The sequence below is a fragment of the Streptopelia decaocto genome (genome assembly GCF_964273445.1).
Source record: "Streptopelia decaocto genome assembly, chromosome: 2".
In the NCBI taxonomy this organism is placed as follows: domain Eukaryota; kingdom Metazoa; phylum Chordata; class Aves; order Columbiformes; family Columbidae; genus Streptopelia; species Streptopelia decaocto.
In genome coordinates this window covers 119,410,485-119,434,741 of record NC_138655.1, presented here as the reverse complement: position 1 = coordinate 119,434,741, position 24,257 = coordinate 119,410,485, and the positions used below count along the sequence as shown (strand labels likewise).

Sequence of the window (24,257 nt, the reverse complement as noted above, 5' to 3'; positions counted from 1 at the left end):
AAGTTTTCAAGGTTTGCATGTACTTTTCAACAGAAAGAGCCCATGTTTTTACAGCAATGAGTGATAACACTTAAAAGAATGAAGTGCCTTATTTTTAAAGTAATTCTTTACAAATTAAACCACTGCAACAATTTTTTTTATTAAAAATCACTGCCCAAAATCTCTCAGAATTAACAGGTAGTTTAGAAGAAATCTAGAATTATAATAGTTTTTACATTTTTCAGTTTCTGGAATTCAGAAAAAGTGCAATGCTATTTTTTTTCTCCAATTAATACAATAAATGTTAAAATTTCAAAAAGAAAAAAAAGGCATGAAGGCATGCACATTGTTGTCATGGCCAGGGGAGGGAGTAGCAGGCAGTCAGTACATGAAAGACTTCATACGCTTGGAAACTCATACTCACCTGGGTGACTGTACATTGCAGTGATAGATATATTCAGTCACAGTGTTATCATCAAACATCGATGAATATTTTCTCTTGAAATCTGGTCTTAAACGCTGGACAAGGCTTAATCCTGTTAAAACAGAAAACACTATTAGAGAACGAACTAGTACAGACAACTTTATTAGATTGCCTAATGCTTTTCATTGCAACTGTCCAAATACGTTTCCTTGAAACCCGTGGCTAAGCTTGATGACTTCTAAACCAATGTTTTTTTTCACCACTTGCATGCCTTAGGAAAACATGATGGCATTTCACCAAATAGGAATGAGACATAAATACTCCAAAGAATTTTATGCTGCACCAGAAGAGGGGCAATTCAGTCCCTGCTGAACACACACAGGGAATGTTTGAGAATGGCTGCTACAAAAATAGAAGAAACAAGCAACAAGGACCAGCAAAAGGGCTGAGGAGAGTATCCTTCTGCTGCCAGTTTAGTCTCATGGGATACCAACACTGTCTTTTTCCTTGCTCTAGTAGCACTGGGTGGGCTAAAAGCATCCCACCTTTCCAAACCAGAAGGCACCACTGAAAAAGCTGGGCTGTTTTTCTTCCTTAGATATAAGTCTGTGCTCTCCTTCTACAGAACAGTCATCTTCTGAAGCTAGTTCATCTAACTAGTGTTAGTTGAAAGAACAGAAGTCTACGCTGAAAAAGCAAGTGTAGAAATCTTGACATAAGACACAAGAACTGGTACAAATTAAGAGATTTAACCCAGGAAAGCTATTGTCCCCATGCCCTCTAACAGCCAAAGTAGAGAAGTGGGGCCCTTCAGGGGCAGTTCAGGCTTTTTAAAGTCAAACTCCTATTCCAAATCACTTCTTTAGGGCAGAAGCCTCTCCTAGTTGACCAGATGGATCTTTAGGACAAGAGTCTTACCAGAGGCTGATCTTAGTCTAAGAATATTATTCATCCCTGAAGAGACAGACTCACAGTTTACCACTTGGGTTTATCAACTGAAAATACTGCTGTTAATCTGTGCATTGATGATGATGTCACTTCTTCCCACCTGTTCCAGGCCAAAGGGCTAGTACTATTTATGTAGACCTTGTCACAGTGATCTATGCTTTTGTAACCTTGAGATTAGATGATTGCAACATGCCCTTATGTATACTTTAAATCAATTTAGTAAACTAGTACAGTGCAAGAGAAAATAATTGCCTTTTGAAGCAGTGATTTAAGTCCTGAAGCAATGAAGATTTTGCAAACATTCTGCAGTTTTCTCTGCTGCTTGTATTTTCTCCATAGAGAGTTCAATTGCTGGACATCTGTCTGTCTGTTTGGGTTTTTTTTGAACACAAAGAATACAGCTGGCTTGGAATACGAATACCTGGAAGAAAGAGACTGATTCTGTGTTTCCCCCACTATCAACACAGAGGCCACAGTATCCCCGTTTCCAATAACTACGTAACTGAAAGTTACCAAACTTCAGAACGCACTTTCCATTTTGATAAGAAGTGTTTTGTCTGTCACAAAACCATTCTCCTTCCCCAGGATTTTACAGAGGAGAATGAAACAAGGAGTCAAGGCACCTTGGAACAAATTTTGGAACACTGTTTCATTCTCGTAATGTTTATTGAAGACACCTTCAATTGTCTGGCTGATGTTTTGCACAGTATCTATAGAAGTGCTAAAAGAAATATTAACATTGAAGTTACTGAGTTCCATAAGAAGAGTGTGTCATGGTGACATAACTACTGTCCTGAAGAATTTGTAGGCACTCAGTTCAAGGTATGGAATTCACAAACCCAATTTAAGTGCCAAAATCCCTATACTGTGAGCCTCCTGGGTGACTGTTGCAGTTGAGTGAAGGAAAACTTGACAATCAACCAACTGGAAACCACTCAAAGATCTCTCTGGATTCTGTCTCTTTCCCAGCCTGTAGGTCTGACTAAATGTCCACATGATACCATCATGATATCCCAAAGAACCTGTCTCACATTCCAGTGCCTACCTCATACCCTTGAACAAGTCAGCTAAGCCTGCCCAGCAGCTTAAGCACACATGCATGCAGAAGGGATCCTCAGTTTGTTTCAGTGCCTTCATCTGGTCAGGTTTGATGCCCACCTTGCAGCACGGTGTTTACACTTAGGCTTCTCTAAGAACTATGCTTCACCTGTCAAGAACTGCACGTTAAGTTGATGACAGAAAACTTTTTTTAACATGTGGAGTGAGAAATGGATGAAAAATTTTGAAAATCACTGCCCTCCACAGCAGCCTGCAAGGCTAGGGTGGGGACACCTTGCCAACATAGGGCCTGCTTCTGCACCATGTTTTTGACTACACTTACTTGCCAAGAGAGACAACTTCAGCTTTGAACTCTTTCACAAGGATTGATTTACGCATGCATTTGTTATTGGATAAAAGACATTAAATCAGTGCTTATCACCCAATGTGCTTTGGGTTGTTACTGAATTAGCATCTTACTTTAAAAAATCCGTTTGTACAAAATGTGTTGCTTGTCTGAAAAGATAATTTTGTCACACCCCTGCAAACAAATAGATCAGCATACTAAAATATATATTCTATAGAAAAATATTTAGGAAACAGATGTGATTTTAATGTAAGCAAAGCCTAGGAATGTCACTAGTTTATCTTCAGCCTGGATACTAAAGATGATGAACAGGTGAGCTAATTATAACTTGTGAGGGGCCTGAAGGATATCTTTTTGCAAGCCTCTGCAGCAGATACTTCTGTAGTAAAGAGAGTAATAGGCAGGTAACTTCTTTCCCTGTTAGAAGGAATATATGTGATGAATTTAAGATTTGATCACACTCTTCTCCCCGCCTAAACTAAAACTGTAGTATTTTGGGTCATTCCTACCTAGTCTGCATAATCTGACTCACTATAACTATAGCCTACAATAATATAATGTAGCTTGCTACAAACTATCGTACTAGTATTTCTAATAGAAAGAGCTTGCCCTCTTGTCCTAAAGAGTTCATCCTTCCTCAACCCCTCCCACGTTCTCCTCTAACTCTTTCCTCTGTGGTTGATGTGGGCTTGCAACAAAGCTTATCTTAATGGGGTACCTGCCCCATGTTTACACTTAACAAAAAGAGAAATGGTATTTAAGAGTAGCTAAAACTCACCAAAGGGTCCTGCTATCCTCAGCCCAGCTAATGGATTAAATGGACTCAAGATAGCTCCTAGTGCTTTGATCCAGATTGGAATTGGTCTTTCGTGTTCAGCATTGTCAGGCCTCTCTGGAAAACCCCATGGCTCCACTAAGATCAGATGATTGACCCTGTTGGCAGAAAAGGTTCAGAGGTTTAGACTACATCAATTTTTCTTCGACTGAGTACAATGGAAATGTGTTGTGGACTACGCAACCTGTTTTAGTCACTTCCATCATAGTGACTTATTACCTAGTTTCTGATTCATCAATGTCTTTGTTGTTGATTGCTAATTAGAGATTTAATTGCAACTAATCACATGTATGAACACCAGATCTGAACTCAGAAGCTCATGTCACAAAAAGAACTCAGTATTCAATAGATACCTGCTGTTAATCACAAATGAGAAAAAGGCCAGTCTTGTTTCTGTTTTTAAAAATAGTCTAATCTATATGCTCAGTCAATATTATATGCAGGACCAGTTTAATCTGAGAGAAAATAAGATAATTGCATCTGTTTCATTTAAGTAAACTTGCTGAAAGTCCTTCATTTCCAAGCCGTCTCAGATCTCTGTTGTAAGAAGAGATGCAATTTATCTGAAAAATCATCTTATTGAAGTAAAATTTCAACTGAGAAACGCAGAGCACAATTAGCAGCTGTTTTCTAAATTTATTGATTTTAGGTCATGAGGAATCTCAGTACAGAGAGCATAGTAGGAGTCTCCAGTACATGTAGTTATCACTCATTTCATGCTGCGAGTCCCCCTCAGGCAAAAAATCTATTTCATCTTGGCAGATTGGAATTGTCCATTTCTGTTTAATCCCATAATAACACCTAGACTAACTGTCCTAGATACTGCCAATTTCTAAAAAACTGACTCTTAAGTATAGTTTTGGATATTTAGGGTGATTTTCCACGCAAGCTTCATCAAGTTAACTTTCTTCTTCATTACTTCACAGTATCACAGTATGTTTGGGATTGGAAGGGACCTCAAAAGATCATCTAGTCCAATCCCCCTGCTGGAGCAGGAATGCCTAGGTGAGGTCGCACAGGAACATGCCCAGGCGGGTTTTGAATGTCTCCAGAGTAGGAGACTCCACAACCTCCCTGGGCAGCCTGTTCTAGTGCTCTGTCACCCTTACTGAGAAGAAGTTTTTTCTCAAATTTAAGAGCCATAAGACCTGATATTTAACACAACAGAGTTCTTAGTGTCAGAAGTTATTCCGAAGACTAGTTCTGAACTATAATCGGTGGGGAAACAAAAAAAATCTGTGCTTGAAATGAGAGGCTGAAATGGATTAAGCTCACAAAGATGTTTCTTGGCTGTCAGCTCAGCCATGAGTACATTGCACACAGCAGCAAACACCAAACGTAAGAGGGGACTGGGTTGTATTTAACTACACAAGTCAAGCAGGAAAGATTAGAGGCAAAGAAGCATGAGCAATGAGGAGCCGCTCAGGACGGCCACACATTCTGTGCACAAACTATGGCATTAAACATAACACAGCAAACAATAAGCTTTTTTTTTCTTTTGTGTTTCCTTTCTTTATACTTTCCTTCCTATTTGGCATTTCTCCTTTTGGTAATCAAGCCTAAAACATAACCCAAGAATACAGTTGATCATGAGAATCATTCCAAAACTAGTAGTCCAGAAGTTGCAGTATTTGAAAATCATGAACCACTACCACCACCACCACCTAGGAATATTCTAAATGAGAATCTTTTTGCATCGGTAACCTCCATTGTCCCAGGAAGAACTTCGGTACAGTGTAGTAAATTAATGTATCACCTAAAGTTGGAGAACCAGATCTGCTTTCCTAACAATACATATCCAGAATCCCTTAAGCCTCTAATGCATTGTTAGATAATCTGGCTGAAAGCTGTGCTATATTTATCACTTGATTCAATGCTGCCTTAAGATCCTACCAGTCAATTTGCTAATTTGATCGTGTTAGTTTAATTTCAGGGAAGCATCAGTAATGTGGGAACACAAACTAAACCACTTTCAAATTAATTAACCTCAATTTAAGCACAGCGAGGCATGAAAACATAAAGTGTCACTTTTGATGTAAGTCAGCAGGCGGCAGAAACAATATTCTGTCCCACAAGGATGGGATAGCGCCTTTTATAGATACTTCAGAAAAAGGCTCAAGAAACTTGTAAGTGATGCCTACAAGAACCCAACTGCAGTTAGCTAAAAGCTGCTTTATGCCCAAAAAGGTAAGGAAGGGGTTTACATCCCTAGAGCAGAGGATTGCATTTCTTCATTGCAAGATACACTTTAGATACACACCTACTTTTGAGTAACATACTCCATGTATTTTGTACCTTTACGGCAGCAGTAAACTAACACTAGACATGGGGAAGAATTTTTTTACAATGAGGGTGATGAAGCACTGGCCCAGGTTTCCCAGAGAGGTGGTAGATGCCCCATCTCTGGAGACGTTCAAGGCCAGGCTGGATGGGGCTCTGAGCAACCTGATCTAGTTGAAGATGACCCTGCTCATTGCAGGGGGGCTGGACTAGACGAGCTTTGAAGGTCCCTTCCAAACCAAACTATTTTATGATCATCTTCAGCCACAGGTGCCAGCTGTCATCCACTTGGAAAGAGGCAAAGTGTTTTAGGAAAAAATTATGTACAAATTTATTTCAAAATCTCCAAACTGGAGTCAAAGAAATGTATATGGTATAAATCAATGTGAATATAAAAGAGTAAGATACGTTTTGTATAATATAAAATTTGGCATATGATGTGGAAAGCTAAAGTTACATTCGCAGTTTTTCACAGGAGTATCTAAGCAAAAGCCATGCCTTTTTTTGATACAGAATGACCTCAGTTGGTGGGATCCTAGCTCAACAGGGGCTATATGACTAGACTATATCAAAAAAGAGACAAATTATCAGTTTAAAGGAAAAAAAAGGATTAGCTGTTGTCCACAATATAGTACAGAAAATGCTGATAAAATACAGGACTGCTGCAGCTGGGTTATTTTGCAAAGAAGAAATATTAAGTGGCATACAGACAATTTAAATCAGTCACTAAAATAATTTTTACATCATCGTGCTTGCACCAGGCTGGCTGCTAGCATATACACATAAATTACCTAGGGGAATTATGTTCAGAAGTTCCAATGTTATCTATAATAATGGGAAGTTTGGTAAAAAAAGACCTGTTTTCCCTTGACAAACCTATGTTTGACCAGCGATGGCACAAAACATTCACACATGAATACAATATTTGCTATTTCACCTTGTAAGTGGCAAGGGGGTACTGAACATAAACAAAGAGGTACAGAAAAGTACACCGAAAAGCATGTTTACCATATCTACTTATTTCTGTTCACCTGGAAACAAAGCATACTATCAATATTTTGGGTTTAAAATTCAGTATCAAGTTTCTTTAAATCAGCACAGTCATTTACTTAAACATAATCTACAAAGAGCCTAATGAAGTAAAATCTGTGTTAAAATCAATAGTCAACCACAGAAAAGGAATTCCTTCATTCCTTTATTTTCACATACCTTTTCGGGTATTTTAATGAGTAAGCAGCAGCCAGGAATCCACCCAGGTTGTGTCCAAGTAAAATCATTTTTTCTAATCCCACCTCCTTTCTCCATTCTTCTATGGATTCCACAAACTGATTTTCTGCTTCCTGAGCATCAGTGTCAAAGTGTGGTCTACTGCTACGTCCAAATCCCAAGAGATCGAAAGCGTGAATGGTCCTGTTTTCACAAAGATCTTCAAAATTGAGAGCCCACAGTCCAACACCTCCTCCAAACCCATGCAGGAGAACAAGTGGAGTTTTATGTGAAAAGTCTGGAGAGAATGTCAGTGTCCATATTTTATTTCCATTAGATATATACACATATCGTTTATTGTATGTGCTTGTAATACCTGAAGAAAGAGTGGGAAAAAATGATGTTACAAGACATGCCTGATAAAATATGAAGTACATTCTATGGAAACCACTGTTTTAAATAGGAGCTCCCTTTCAAAGGAGAGAGCCTACAACCAAATTATCTAAATAAGGCAACAGTGCAAATCTAATGCTAAACCTACTTATCTCATCACAGTGTAAAAGCCATATTTAAAAACTTATCTGATTACATTTAATGTGAATTTACCAAAAATCTAGTTATATCTGTAAATCTTATTAAAAACCAAAGACTTACATTTTAGCATTTTGTCCTCAGCCTCTTTAAGGTGTAGCAGTGATGTGGGACACCAGGCAGGAAGCCAGCTGAACAACCATCCTAACCTACAACAGCAATACAGAAGAAAAATTTCTTGAGCAAGATGGCAAGTTTTTGCACCAGTTGATACTTTGAAGACATTTCTTTTGCTGCTTTTCATAAAAGAACCCATGTAAATCAGAGGCCACACAGCGCATGAGTGCACAGTGGGAGGGAATTCACTTTATCTTGACTTTTATAAAGTAGTGTCAAGATCAGGGGCGTTCTCCAAACAGCGCACTGTTTCTTTACTGTGTGTTCCTTATCAGAGTGTACTGATGTATTTTCGTCAGAGCAGTTTTCTTCTGAGAACCTGGAGGTATTAGCCCTCGTGGCGACCCGACAAACCTGGCAGGATATGTAACACATTCATTGGGCTTTCCAGCCTCCTCTCAAGTTCCTTTGGAAGTCTGCCTGCATACACTACCCTGCATGAACCTACTATTTCCAAAAAAGCAAGAAACCATGTGCTTGCCGGCCTAACCTGAACTGATTAATACACCAGATAAATTTTAAAAGTGAAAAATAAGTTGGTTTATTCTAGCAAAGCAAAAAAAAAAAAGGGGGGGGGGGGGCACCTTCATTACTGACTTAGAAACAAAGTCCTAGAGGAAAACAAAACAGCAGTTTCAATTCCCCCAACAGAAGCTGCTTTTCCAGCTGTCGGTTACTATCTTGGTAGTTCCAGCTTGACCATGAGAGCAGGGGGAGTGACTCAGCTGACAGCATTGCCTCACCAACAGTGCTTTGAAGGACACAGCAATCAGGTACAGCTCTCCCTGGCTGCTAATTTATCCCTTGTTTTCAAGACAGAAACCTCTTTCTCCATCTTTCACTTGTTTTTGAAGTGGCTCAGACTGTCAGTGCAAAAGCTGCCACTGTAGGACCCCAGACCATTCCTCACAGGGAAGAACATAAGGTCACCAAATTGAAAATCAATGTTCTTTATTTAGCACTGTACTGCTCTCCGTTTTTTTAATATTCTTATTATTTGTATAATATTTTCGGGACTGAGCACTGCAAGTATTAGTTGTAAAATAATTTATGTTAAAATACTATAAGGTTACTGATGTCAAATTTTTCAGAATGCACATAACACATCAATAACAAATCACAGATCTAGCCCCTCAAGTTCTTTATCCAAAAGACTTTCTCTACACCTTTTTAAGGGCCTGAGCTACTCCAGCTGCATAGCTACCTAAGTGTATAATGCAACGTACAAGGTTTTCTGGGTATGCACAATGAAGTCACAAGCAGCATCGTTCAGATTCATAAAAACATATTAGGGGATATCAAGAAAGAAAAAAAAAAAACAAATGCTAAGCATATCTCATCAAAAAGGATCAATCATCCAACCACCCATGTCCACTGCTATTCAGTATTATTTACTCCCCTGAGAAACACAGCGATGTCTGGCTGTTCTGTAAATAACCTTCCTAAATCATCAGACTGTGGGAATTGTTAAAATTGTACTGAGGGACTGGGAAGGGACAGTTGTGTGTCCTTCCATGCCATGTCTTCATGCAATCTAAGAAATGAAAGAACTCAGCATTTTACAGGAATGGGCATCCAAGTATTTTGCTTCTACATTAACCTATGCATTTATTTACAAGTAAGATTTTTTAAGAGGTTAAAGCTGGCACCAGCCAAAAGCAATTTCACCAGCAAGTAACTGTGAAATCCGAGTTTAGCGATATCACTAATTGTGTCCAATATTATGAATTACTTTGGTAAATTATTAAACAATGGCTATGTCAGCACCCTTCTGAGCCAAACTCTCTGGTAGTTACATGCTCAACTATGCATTTTCATTCATAACTCTTAGGTCAGAAGCACAAAACCCAGTCACTATTTCCCCCAAGCCAGAACTATATGAAATGTTTCTTCTTGGCAAAAACACTGATGTAGTAAAGAAACTTCTTTAAAGATTGTTTTTCTTCAGAAATGTATAACTGCACCATGCCAATATGAAGACAGTGTGGAGATATGACCACAATGAAATAAAAATGAAATCTACAGTTCACAGTCCCAGAATTTTATTTCCCAGTCTTAGGGAGACACCTGGATACTCAGGAAAAAAAAAATTTAGAAAATTGTGTCAGAATGGGAAAATTATGATATACATGACCACTCTTTCTTTTCTAAGCTATCAGTACTGTTTATAAATACTAAGATTTTCATTCAGAAGAGAAATCACATAGATGTATAGCTTGACAAACACAGTCAGAAAGCTCAAACGCTTAAAATAAAGATTTTGTTTGCAATTCTGTCATTTTGTACTTGCTGAACTAAAAGAGCAAGTGAAAAAGGCTTTCTGTCCAAAAAAGTGATCGCTTTCTAGAAAAGTTATTTTAGAAAGAAAATATTTAGTTACCTATATTCAAGACTTAATCCTTTGCTTCCCCGCTCCTTCCAAAAATGATTTACCACATTGCTAGATGTTTTCCACAGCAGAGAACAATGAACTATTTACTCTATTTGAACCATTTCTCTGATAGCTCTGGAAAACTAGAGTGTGGCTGTATAATTTCTTGTGTACATCTGTGCTAAATGTGTTTTCTAAATGTACATAAGAATGTCAATTGCTCACACTTTATTTCTGTGATATAAAGTTAAAAGAGCTATGTAATGTTATAAAAGCTGCAATGGACCTTTCAAGACAGTGTGCTCACCAGCAATGGAGATGAGATATGAGAGAAAACTAAAGATTTCAGCAGTAGTTTCACATTCTGGGTGAGCTACCCGGTGCCAGAAGAGTCAGACCCCACTCTGCTCTCATCACCCACCACTTCCCAGACACTCCGTTTCCATCTTTCCGTTTACAAAAAGAAAAATCAAAGAATGGCATCTTGTATTTTGAGGCATTACGAAATCCATTTGGCTTAGCTGCTTGCTGTATCAACAAGTGTGAAATAAATCTGGCAACTGACAGCCCAATTTTCTATTATTTTTATACTGATTGTACACATGAGCATTACTCATCAAATTACCAAACATGTAACTAGCAGAATTAAACCTATACATTCATTGGTGGCCATGCAGTAACATAAACCAGTGTGTACATCCATGCTAAAATAAGTAATAATCAGTAGGGCAGAGCATGCTGTAGGATGCTTCCTTATATTCCCTATTCAGGGTCCATTACACTTTTCACAGCCACCTGATGCTGAAAAAATCAGAGGTGTGGGACTGCTGACCTGCCAGGCATTCACAGAAGTCACTCTCTCTGCCAAGAGACCTCCACACTGCTTGTAACACTTCTGAGGCAGGAGACCAGAAGGTAAAGGAAAGTCCGAGACACCTACTGAATTGCCTTAGATATGGAGAAAGTCAAGGTGATTAGTGCCAGGCTGGAAGATTAGCAAGACCATCAATAGCCTCTGCTGGTGACCAAATACAGTCATAAGGAAAACAAAAGGGGCACAGGCACAGACATCTGACAACGTGGACCTGCAACCACTGCGCACAGGGTCCAAGCAGCTGGTTGGAGCAAATGTCCTGTTTCCCTGGGTCCAAGCATAAGAAAAGATAACAATAATAACAATAATTTTTTAAAAATCAAAATAAATAATGGTTACTCTCTTACATCTAAGCAAAGAATAATTGAAATCTAAGTAAAGATCTAAGTAAAGAATAATTTAATATTGTGTAAAATGTAACTAAGGATACTACTGCTTTTCCATAGCTACTTGAATGTTAATTTTAATCAAGAACTTGTTGTCACGGCACAGATTGAATTGCCCAGAGGTAACTTTCAAAGCATTCAGAACCAAGTGGAGGCAGAGGCATAGTGAACCTGACCCACTCATCCACCTCCACTAATTAGGTCAAATTGGATGAGGAAGAGAACAAATACATAACTCAGATACTACCATTCTGTCAGGTAGATTAAACCTGTTTGGCTTGCTGAGAATTGATTACATACAAGACAACTGAGGGATCTGAAGGCAGTTACAAATTTGACATACTCCACAAAAAGCTCATGAAAGCTTAGATAAATACTGAAGAATTGAAAACATCTACAAGTGTGGAGAACAGACTTTTCTGTCATGAAGATTATTTAGATTTTAAAATGACATCATCAGGGAAGCCAGGGCTCAGGTTATACAACAATTACACAATAACTCACAAACAAAGGATTATGGGAACATAACTGAATACACGAGCAACATAGCTGCCTATCTGTTTTGTCTTGCTCTCAGCAAATAAACATATTTAATATTTTTAATCACATTTTTGCAAACTACCAAGGTTTTAGCTAGGGAACAAGCTCAGAAACTTAAAAAGCTGAAACTCTGAGTGAACTCACTGGTAAACCATTTCAAGCTTTACCCTTTACCCTTAAATCTTATTAGAATCAAGCCGATCCTTCAAAACCCCTAACCCTCTCCTCTCCTGACTCTCAGAATTAATTCCAGCTATTTATAAGGAAGAAAACAAAATCAAATTAATGCAGAGAATTTGTTGTACTGTTTCTGCCCAGCATCAAGAGGAATGGCACTGTGATTTTCAGGGCCATCCAGCTGGCATGGCGGTTATAAACATCCATCAATTTGAGCTAGCCCCAAAGTAAGAGAATCTTGCACTGTAACAGAAAAACAAGCATCAGCTAATGGAAAGATGGCTCAGATTCTCTCATTTCCACATAAAGTATTTTTGAAGTACTGTGCTAGGAAAGGAATTCAGAACTGCTAATGAGTTTAAATCTAAATATGATAAGCATCTAAGGCTTACTCTTCTAAAGTCTCACATAACCCCACCATATAAACACACTTAAGCATTGTACTTCAATGAAACTAGTGTGTATTTAAGTGTTCTGAATTGAGGTTAGAGTGCTCAGCAGAATCTTGCTATGAGAGGAAAAGTTGAGGTAGAGAAAGTTTTAACATAAAAAAGTAAATAAAATACATTCTTAAAGACCAAGACAAATGCTCCTTCTGTTCAAAAACTATATAAGAATATAATGGTGAGACTTTATTAATTATAAAATGAAGTAAAAACTACAAAGCAAAGCACATTTAATTAAAATGACAATGGATTACTGATTAGCATGAAAAGGACTCAAATTTCCTAATTAAATTTGGAAAGTTTAGGGAATTAGAAAAATATGTTTATCATGTGAAAGCAACACACTCTGCATGAAACTGAGAACAAGATGCAGCAAATAAATACACCTAAACCTTTGACAGAAGCAGTTGACTGCAGTTAATATTCAGTATTACTCTGCTAAGTCAAGGAAAGCCAATTTTTAAAATGAGAAAGATAAAATGCACAAAGGAGTCCATGCATTAGCGCAACTCTGAGAAGCACCCTACTTCTGTGTTTTCATTCCTGCTGGTGTCAGTATGCAGTAAACTGGCTGATGTAATGTCTGAATTTCACGCCATCCTCACTACCAGCAGGTCAGATCAGATCAGACCTAAAAGCTTACTATTCCCTCCATTGTGCCAATTCAACTATTTCTTGACTGCTCTCTCCATGAGAATTGTGAAATGCTTCACCTTTAAAAGAAACAATGTTTTAAACTAGATAATGATGGAGACCCAGCTACAGAGAAGCCAAACAGTTAAACAGCAGACCTATTGGCTAACAAGGTGGAAAAAAAAAGACTAGCAAGGCAAGGTGGAGGACGGCGAGCTTTTAAGTCAGAGCTGCCACTGACAGACAGTAACATATAATCATGACATCAATCAGTCTGGATTTAACTGGGCAGGGATGTCTTGGGAACAAGGCTCAGGATACAGTTTCATGAGAACTTCAAGAGCACAACCAATTTGTCCTTCCTTCCTGTCCTCCAAGTGCAGCATGTTCTTTAGCACTTCAGCTTTCTGAGAATAACAAACACAGAATTGTTCAAGCACACTTAATCTATGTACAGTAACTGTTATTGCAAAGGCTGTGTATCCAGGGGCAAAGCTTCTGCATGTATGGCAGAAATCAGATGTAGTAATCACAACAATAATTTGAACGAGATGTTCCTAGCACAAAGATTAGGCTCTGGCAGTTGTAGACAACCATCAGGAGAAGAAAAATATTCCATGTTCCGCTTCATAATCATTGCATGAAAGGATCAAAAATTTTGTAATCCTGCAGGAAAGACCTTGAGGAACATACTAAAGAGGCGAGACCCAGAAGAAAGAATTAGGAATACAGTATGGGAACAAAAAACCTCAGTTCTTTAACAAATGTCTGTTTACCATTTCCATGAGGTGATTAAAAAAATGCATGAAATTGCTGTGAACAGGTTAAAAAGGAAACTATTTTTTCCCCAGCTGACATTATAACCCTGCCTATAAAGTTCTGTTTAGATGAATTTCCAGCGAAAATGTTCCATGCAATTAAATGTTATGAAACTCTTGGATAGTTCAGTAACATTAAAACAGAATGTTTTTAAAACCTCTGCATAATATTTCTAGGAAGTGTAATGTACATCAGCTCCATTCCAACAAAAAACCCATGATAGGTTATTGCAGATTATTGCTACACTAGGTCAGAGGTAAAAACAATGCATTCCTCATGTACTTACTGCATCTTGAACTCTGTGTTCAGAACATTCAACATCAAGATTAATACAAAAATTCAGAAGCAAATTTTATTACTGTCTCTATTTACATTAACAGTGCTACATAGGACTATCACTTATCAACATTAACTTGAAAATGTAAATAATGAATGAGAATCCATAACCAATCAGCATTTTCTGGCTGTTTCAGTGATATTGAAGTTTACAGTGTTATTTAAATTCATTTGCGCAACCTGAGCCTTCAGGCATTGGAGAGGACCTACAATTTTGCTCCCTCCCATGCTGAAGCTCAGCCACAGGTACACCTTGCTCTATGCCTTGCATCATTGCATCCCTCTCCCCATTTTCTTCTCTGTCTCCCAGTATTGCCATTTTGGTGGGGGTTTTTTGTTTCTGTTTTTTTTTTTTTTTGTTGTTGTTTTTTTTTTTTTTTTTTTATCCATATGTATCCTTTTTATGTTTTTGCCATTTCTCCTATACCCTTTCTAGCTATACCAAATGGTGTCCATTTCAAGGCACAATGTTAAATGGCATGTGCTTTTTCAGTATGTACCACAAGAATGAAGTTTATCCATGGACAGTCACCCAAGCCTTAACCTGTAATGCTTATACTGCTTACAAAGTAGCTGTGTTACCACCCAATGCAAGAAAACACTAGGCATGTGTGCAATAATGAGGAAAACAAGTGTGGTCATACAGCTGTTTCTCATGCCTGATTTTGCTCACTGGTGTATAGGCTCCAAATCCACAAACAAAGGCAGTGTCCTCTTGTCCTTTGAGACATCACAAATAGTCTTCTCCACAGACAGGTCAAAGTCAGGCTTCAAATACTAATTAATTCTAACAAGCTTTCAGAAACACTGTTCCTACCTAACTTACAACATACTCCCTAACATACACACATTTCCCCTTAAAAAATTTATGGCACACTAACTGATAATAGTAACCAGCTAAGCAAGCCCTTGGTTATTTCTTTCCATCTTTTCTAAGGGCCTATTATTTTAGATTTTGATTTAAAAGCTAAAATCAAACACAGCCTAGAGAAACTACATTAGCAACTATAGACCAGGTATGGAAGAATACAAAATACAGAGATGAAGATGCAGATGAGAGGAAAGAGGGAGCTGCACAGTCCCACTAAAACTATTCAATCTTGTGACAGAAATCATGTTTGCAACATGTTAGGTACCACTGAAGACCTTCATCCCTCTGCCTCCTCCACAGTAAACTCATGTCTTTTAGAACCTGGCATTGTCACAGCTGTTAAATGTTTTTACAGAATAATAGGTTGCACATAGCATAGAGAATTTGTGAAGAAAAGCATAACTGAAATAAAGAAAATGAAAGTTTCCTCTTGGTGCCCTTCACATGTTACACCTCCTACTTTTATTTTATTTATCCACTCATGGATATAATCCTGCTTCCCTTCAGATATTGCATAACCTTAATCTTGCTTAAACCTCACTTGTCAGCCTCCTCATACCTACCACACCAGAGGCCCACATTTCAGACTGTCCCCAAGTCCCATCAAACAGGACAAGAACAAAACACACACGTAACAGGCACCTCTCATAAATCCGCACCATTGCTCATCCACACCCTATTCCATCTATCTTTTGTTTATATTCCATGGTGTATTATGTGCAACCTAAATAGATGGATATTTCTATTTTTCCATAAACAGACATATACAAACACGGATGAGACTATCTAAAGCACATGATTATTTCCCTTAGCTCCAAATGTGCCATACACAAACCCTACTCATACCTGTCTCTACTTGAGTGTCAATGCACACTGAAGACAGGTTGTTTCACTGCAGACCATAAGAACAGCTTCTACATTATGTTCCTTTATCATAGTCACCTATGGTGACTAAGTTATCTACATCAAATTTCAAGAACTGGTATTCAACTTTTTGGGCTACATAGCCTCATTCTTACTTCTTGGAAAACCTAACAAGTGCCTGTTCCTAACAAACTATTTTGTGGACATGCCTACACTACAAATGCTTCAGATGTCTAGAAAGTGTAAGTAACCTTAGAAACAGGTAAGAAGATAAGCATGTCTAAAATGTCATTGCATCAAATGTCCACTTGTGGGAAGGTACAATATAATTAATAAATCAGTATTACACTTACTAAATGTAATTTAAAAAAAACCCACAATAGTTTGCTAGCACTAACCCACCTAATTTATTTTCTTCCTCATTACAATGCATTTCTCTTCCTCGCTTCAATACATGAGTGGACTTTCTCAATGGCACAGGTGCTCTTCCCTCTTTTGTTACAGAATGCATTTTTACAGCTGTATCTTCCCCTCCTTTCTGTAGTCTCATATGATCCTGAGTTTTCTAATACAACTCATTCAGAGCACCTTCCTCTTTTGCCATTCCTCAGCATGTCTTCTTCATGTCACTCAAGGCTTTACGCTTAAAATCCTCCTCTTTTACCCTCTTAACCTTATTCCAGACTGACCTCACTCCCTTACACAGCTTTACCGACTCACAAATCTCTTTTCTCCACTGACCTCTCTCCTGCTATTCAGCTTCTCATCTGGATCTTTCAGAGCCAATGCAAATGCAGACGCTCACCTTTCCTCCCATGCCCTCTTCTCTCTAGCTGTCAATATAAATCATGTACAAAAACCTATCCTGAAAGAATGTCAGAGTTGCAAGTAAATACTTGAAGGTTATGAAACACAAGAATCAAAATCTCCTCAACAAGCAATCTTAATAAACCACTACACAAGGGGAAAAGCAAAGCTGCTTTAATAATTTATCATTTGGGAAAGTTGTTGACTCTCCCATTGACGTTCACGAAAATCAGAGACCACGGAGACCCTCTCAGCACACACATTGACCTTTTTGGAGGGGTAGGTCTCTGAATGGGCTAACCAGGCTCCTAGAAGGCTCTAAAAAGCCTAGAACATAGCCAAAAACATGTGATACTGCCTGAAATTTGCATTCTCCAATGACCCATGGTCACCAACAGTTTGGCAACCCCAGCAGTAACCCCACAGGTAGTCACCCCTCTCGATTTGTGATTCTACTTTAATATCCACCGGGGCTATGACCCAACTATTCACAGGTAACCTAATCCTACTTCGGCCATTTTTGTAGTAGTCTTTCCTTGATACTAGGAAAGTTTGCACTTGACCTGTGCACTTAGTAGCAGAATTTCTAATGCTGTCTCTTCAACCTGCCTTTTCCCCCATCACTAACATCTTAAATGTAAATGAAAAGCTACTACATAATTACTATCTTCCTTCCTCTGCTTCTCATATTTTTCTTTAAGGACTTGACCTGGATAGCTGATAAATCTAGTCAGACTTTTTTTTTTTTTTTATGGGGGATTTCTGCCATAGCAGATGACTCAGACAGGTAGTCACTGAAGGAGAGTGGGATCTTCTACAGGAGGCAGAGGAAACCTTCAGGACAGACCCTGAAAGAGCCTGGACTCTAGTGATGTTTTCTGTAAAAATTTACATTCATTTACTGCACACACAAAGCGTGAAGCAGACAGAGCACACCCAAACTCTTGGATCACTGTCAGTCTCGGTGGTGGCAGTGGACACCATGCACTTGATGCTGCTTCACGGAAGGTGGCAGCCAGCGTTGCCACAGGCCACTGGGAAGGAGCAACCAAGAGGACTCACTGCTGCTCGCTGGAGTATGTCGGTGTGGCCTCTCCCCAGTTCCTCTGATATAAGAACTAGTTTCAGGAAGAGGGGAGGAGAAAACCTTCCATCCTAGACATGTCCAGCCTGAGGCACTCAAACCTCTAGATGATGTTTCCTAAGACAATCTCCCTTAGGAAACATAAAGAACTATAAAGAACTAAAGAATTATCTGAAAAATCACAAACATATTTGCTGAATTATAAATTAAATGTATGGGATGCACCAATTTCACTGATTTTGGTTTTAAACTGTGAAACAAAGTCCACTGTTACCTCATGAACAGATCTTGACCAAGGTTGTGGTCCTTTGGCAAATCCCTGCCATCAGCCCCATCATCAAATTTTCTGCTAAGCAGAGGGAACTTGGAAGGTGGTAAGTAAATGTATAAATGTGCCTAATTCAAATCTAAAAATTCCCATCACAAAGGTAAGCACATCAGGTATAACCATGGAGGACCAGTGTGAAATGGGTGAAGCAAATGAAAAAAAAAAAACCAAAAAACATTGAAAACTCTTTTCTAAATCTGTGTCCTAAACATGAGTCAAGGAATATCCAATAAACAAGGGAATTCAAAGAGGAGCCAAAACTGAGTAAATAGAGCTGAACAGGTCATCTACTTCAATATTCTCACTGCAGTTACTTTTAAAAAACCTTTTTTCCATAATGTTTGCCTATGTTTGCCAGGCTGGAAAAGTTGAACTTTACTGTTCTATCCCCTATAGTGTTTATCAAGTCTCTCACAGAGGCATTTAGATGACATTTTCCCTTGTCCAGGCACAGAGGATGATCATCTTTTTTCTGCCACCAGAATGAGAAGATGGCCCCTAATATATTTTGCCATCTTTCCCTCTCTCCCTTGAGTCTGAACTGGGGGAGAAGAGAGATCTTCCCGATCAACACAGACCTTCCCTTCCTAAATTCATAGCAGGACAGGAAAACCACCAGGAACAACCCTATAAATGCCTGAAAACCTGCTCATACGTATACTTTCAGATGACTATATGAACATAACACAAAAGGCATTAAGCACTGAAGCTATGACTGGCACAACCCTGCCAACAAAAAAGACAAAATCAGAAAAGAGGAAAGAAATATCCTTTAACCTTTTCCCACATTTGCTTAGAACGCTGTGCTTATGGCTCACCAGCTCTTTAAAGATGCAAGTTGTAGGTCCGAGACTTGCTGTCAGTCACCTGTGCTATAGGAAAGGCCCTTAGAAATAATTTCCTTTCATAAAGTAGGCAGGACCCTGTTTTCAGCAGTCTACCCACTCGGTTTGCTTTAAAACCTAGATGATGTAACAAGCAAAAAACAAAAAAAGCAAAAATGCTTTAACATACCACATAATATTGCTGTAAACCATCCTACTAAGAGGCAGACACAGGCTCTATTAAGCCTAACAAACTACTCCTGTTACTCAAACAGCTCACTTCAAAAGTGTATGAAGAATTCTGTAATACAAACGTACATGAAGGCCATTATAAAAATAATTATGATTACTGGTGTTGCAGTTTATGTTTTTACCTACTACTCCAAGCCATCATTTTATAAGGCTACCAGCCACTTACAAGCAATTCGATGTAGGCTCCTAAATGCAGATCCCTTGAAACTTTCGCTTTAAAGAAAACTATTCCACTTATCTCAGAGGAGGAAAAATCCCAGCATTTTGCTTTGGAGATTTTTTCCATATATATACAATACATTCACTCAGTAGCTGCTATTACTAGTTACATTATAAGCCATAAGCAGTCTTGCTGAATCCAGAGTGAGTATAAAGTGAATTCAACACTGGCAAAAGGCTTATGCTAGGCTGTCTGCCTCACAGGCAAAGTCTACGTCCAAAACTCATGCAGAGAAGGTCTAAGGCTGTGAAGAGGTTTGGAAATTGTTAGCAGGTGATATGTTAACTAAACAATCACTTCCATGATGAATACTAAAACAATTTTTCAGTTAACTTTCTCATTCAAAGTTAGGACGTCGTCACAGGTACCTGTCAGCTGAGATCTTCTAGAACGTAACTGAACCCCTGCTATTCTGTTGTCACCACACTTTGCAGTTACCAGATTGCAACAATCTGTGTTGTGTAACAAGTTGAGTCATGCTATTTTTTTCAAAGCATATAAAGTAAATTTGATATTTATTCTTTGTATACATCTGACATTAACAATTTCATCTAGGGGTTTGGTGGCATATTGTAACTCTTCCTCTCACTTGCATGGAATTTAAAATAAAAAATATTTAATATATTTCACTTGTTTCTAAACTTCCTCTGGGTACTGAGCCTTGCTCAACTTCAAAAGATGAAAAAATACTAATTTTGACTATCTTAGAAACAAACCAATAAAAGCACTTATAACTTGGAGCACTGACATTTCATCAAAGCTAACGAACTTTCTAAATTAATAGAAAAGACAGATGAGATTTTGCTCTTAGAGGTCTTTAGTGTATTGGGAGTCTTACTCTGAAAGATATCACACAAAATGAGCTGATTGTTCAGAAGGGGGACACTGGCAACATCCTGAAACTACCATTCCTAACTTGATGTCCAGACCATCTAGTGTTATGACCCTGCAATCCTGACAGGCTACTGAAGTCAAAGGCGTTTGGCACTGTCTCAGCAGCACTCGGCACTCTCTGTGATCAAACCAGCCACTAAACACAGTTCAGGCCAACGTGCTGAATGAACATACAAACAAAACAGGTTGGCGCAGAGCTATTTTAAGACACTTACTTAGAAAACCATAAACGATCAACAAGTGGCTTTACGAATGACGTGTACTTTATGAATGTGAATGGGTCAGAAAGGACACAGAACTACAAAGGTGACTGTAGTTTCAAAATGGGCAATGTTGCAGAAGGCAGGGAGGGAGATTATTTTGAAAAACTATTTTAAGTTTGAGGAAAGGAGGAAAGCATAGAGTTACAGAGTAGACAAAACTACATAGTGCTTTGCAAGGGAAGCCTTTGAAGTTTGCACTTGAAAAGGCAATGCTGTGTATGTATGGTGATAAACACGTAACAGGGAGTTTGGAAAAGACGGATAGTCCAGCTCTGGTCAGATTGATCTAGCAGAGCAGCAAAATATGTAAAATAAAAAAACAAAGCCAGAAGCTGGAAAAAGGACCAAAAAGAGAACAAGACTGAGAATTCAAGTAGTTTTGAAAGACAACAGAACAGACATATAATATGACAACATGCAAATAGTAACATCCTTGATACGAAGTCATGAATGCACAGCATGAGTTTCATGCAAGTAGTTAAAGAATTTTAAGTGGAATTTCTCAAAATAACATGAGACTTAACTATGAGAGATGATAGATGGAGAAGAAAAGGCAAGAAATTAGTTTTTCAAGACCAGGCAATCAGCAATGAGATATACCACCCGATATGTAAAAGATGAAGAAACAGGAAAAGTTCTCCTAAACAGTGTAGACAACTCACATTTACACACCTGAAAGAGGGAACAAAGCACATGTATGACTAGCACACAGCTAGGTATCTTCTGATAGAGTATTTTTTGACTTAGAACCATAAAATGTGACAGAACAAACTGGGAGATGAGTGACCAGCAGATTATTAAGTATGTTTGGTGAACAGACTCAGCGATAGGATGACTATATTATTCTATAGTGGGATAAAGAAGGGCAGACAACATATTTGGGGGTAATGGAAGTATATAAGAACAGTCTGTACTTGAAGCTGAAGTGTACAATGAGAAATAAAACATACACTGAAAGACAAGTTATAAGAAGGCATACATGAATAAAGAATATGTGAATGGAAGACCAGACCACTGATTAATAAATTCATTATTATAAACCATTTGAATGTACACAGAAAACAGATATAACACAGAACTGTGTAATTTCAGGCAATGATTAATAGCTACAATGAAGTCATACATCAAGGGTGTGAGTAAGTAGTTACAAACAAGTATTAGGGATACATGCTAAAACCACAGGCAGGATAATTCATGTCAGAGGAGTTATTTTGGTATACATGAATGCCTTCGGATAGTGACAGGAAATAAAAGATTAGCAGAGATAGGGAAAATGCAAAAGTTAAAGCAACGGCATATATGTTTGCAATTTAAAGATGGGCTCCCATCTCCTCCTTGGATCAAACATTACACAGAAGAATGATTATACAGTGGCAGAGAGGCTGACAAGCCTTACTGTCTGCTCCACATCTAAGTAAATGTAGATGACAGATGGAATGAGAAAACAGGATATTTGTATGTACAGGTAAAGTTGTACAGGTAAAGGCACACAAAAGTGTGGGGCAGCAGTCTATACAGACCTGTGCCTACTGAACTCCGGGATGCAAAAGAAAGCTAGATGACTGTAAGAGTGTGTACATAGCCCAAAGCAAAGAAGCTAGCATATATACAGATGTGGCAGGTGTGCTGGGCCAGGGACCGCACAGCTCAGGCGCAGAAGAAGCGGCAAGGGCACGGCGCCGGCACCTCCCGGCACGCATCCGCACACCGGGGAAGCCGTAGCAGGCAGACGGGCTGCGCGGCAGGAAAACATGGCAGACAGCGCGCCCGTAGGCCGAGCGAGCACCCGAGAAGCGATGCCGGAGCGCACCGGGGCAGGCGGGGCGGCCGCACCGGAGGCGCTGCGAGGCGGGGAGGCCGGCGGGCCGCTCGGGGAGGTGAGAGCCCACCCGGGCCTCTAGTCCCGGACCCCCAGCAGCGCACCTGCTCGCACAGGCCGCGGCGAGGCCCGCCAGCGGCGGAAGGAGGCGGGAGAGCGAGCCTGTGGCGGCAGGGCACGGCCGGGGCGCCCCCGCGGGCCTCCTCCCCGCGCCGAGGTCACCTGTAGGGGGGGGTGAGGATCACCTCGGGCCCGCTCCACTCACCCTTCGCTGGAGGTCTCCTCCTCGGCCATGGCGGCGTCGCGGCTGCCGGGAGCTGGCAACGGAGGGGCGGTGGCGGCGGCCGGCAGCGCAGCGAGGGACAGCGCGACAGCGGCGGCACCGGCCATCGCGGGCTCCTCCCTCCTGCCCGCACGCCCGCCCGCCGCACGCGTCATCCCCGGGTCGGCCACAGCGCCGCCGTGCGTGGCCGGGGGGGGAGCCGGTGCCAACCGCCGCCCGCGCGCCTTCGAGCGACCGTTGGGGCGCGCGCTGGGCAGGGCCGGTGGGCGCTGAGGGGACGGGGCCGCGGGACATGGTCCCCACGGAGAGGATGGGCCGCCGGGCGCTGCCCGGCCCGTGAACGAGGGCTGCAGGTTCGCAGCCTGATGGAGGGTGAAGTCTTAGGCTTTTGTGCTCTGTTGTCCTCAGCTGCGTCAGCCAGCAGAGACATGGACCTATTGGAGAGGGGCCAGAGGAGGCCACAAAGATGATCAGAGGGCTGGAACAGCTCTGCTGTGAGGACAGGCTGAGACAGCTGGGGTTGTTCAGCCTGGAGAAGGCTTCGGGAAGACCTTATTGTGGCTTTTCAGTATTTGAAAGGAGCCTGTAAGAAAGATGGGGACAGACTTTTTAGCAGAGCTTGTTACAATAGGACAAGGGTAATGGTTTTAAAGTAAAGGAGGGGAGATTCAGCCTGGACATGAGGAACAAATGTTTTACAATGAGGGTGGTGAAACACTGGCCCAGGTTACCCAGAGAGGTGGTAGATGACCCATCCCGGAGACATTAGAGGCCAGGCTGGATGAGGCTCTGAGCAACCTGATCTAGTTGAAGATGTCCCTGCTCATGGCAGGGTGGCTGGACTAGGTGAGCTTTGAAAGTCCCTTTCAACCCAAACTGTTTTATGATTCTATCCTCAGGAGCGCCTTTCCCCTCTGAACCTTGTATTGGGGGCACACCATCTGTACATAGCCACCAAGTGAGTGTATTTCCCACTGCCTGCCTGCTGTGTAATATACAGCGTAACAGCTGGGGGACGGTGTGACAGGATGCAAACCCTCGTCTCGCCCCCTCCCACCTTCATCATGGAAGGAGTAGACACATCTCCCTCTCTCTCTGCTGTTTGAGGCTAACAGCTGCTTTTGTTTGGCCCCAGAGCACGCTGGCTAGGGCCGTTAGGAGAAGGGAGTGCCGAGGCGCCAGTGAGCCGCTGGGCACCTGCGGCCAGTGTGAGGGATGTTTGGAAGCTTCAGGGGCACCCTGCAGCCAGGGTGGGGGGTGCAGAGAAGCTTCTGGAACGCCCACAGTCAGATCTGATCAGCCAATAAAAGATGGGACTCTCGTTGAGACTCCGAGACTGTCGCGGGTCTCTTGGATTACGAGCGAGATGCTGCCGCCGAGA

General features: G+C 40.4%; 1 protein-coding gene across 1 annotated transcript in view; it reads right to left on the bottom strand.

Moving 5' to 3' along the window:
* The window catches only part of ABHD5 (abhydrolase domain containing 5, lysophosphatidic acid acyltransferase), a 28,048-nt gene extending 5,032 nt beyond the window's left edge, over nt 1-23,016 (bottom strand). Inside the window, exons 1-5 of the mRNA XM_082045702.1 lie at nt 22,859-23,016; nt 7,732-7,817; nt 7,081-7,453; nt 3,535-3,689; nt 404-515 (exon numbers count right to left, since the gene is read on the bottom strand). Coding sequence (XP_081901828.1) covers nt 404-515; nt 3,535-3,689; nt 7,081-7,453; nt 7,732-7,817; nt 22,859-22,983 — 851 coding nt within the window. The 5' untranslated portion in view covers nt 22,984-23,016. The remainder of the gene's footprint in view (nt 1-403; nt 516-3,534; nt 3,690-7,080; nt 7,454-7,731; nt 7,818-22,858) is intronic.
* Between the last annotated feature and the right edge of the window lie 1,241 nt (nt 23,017-24,257).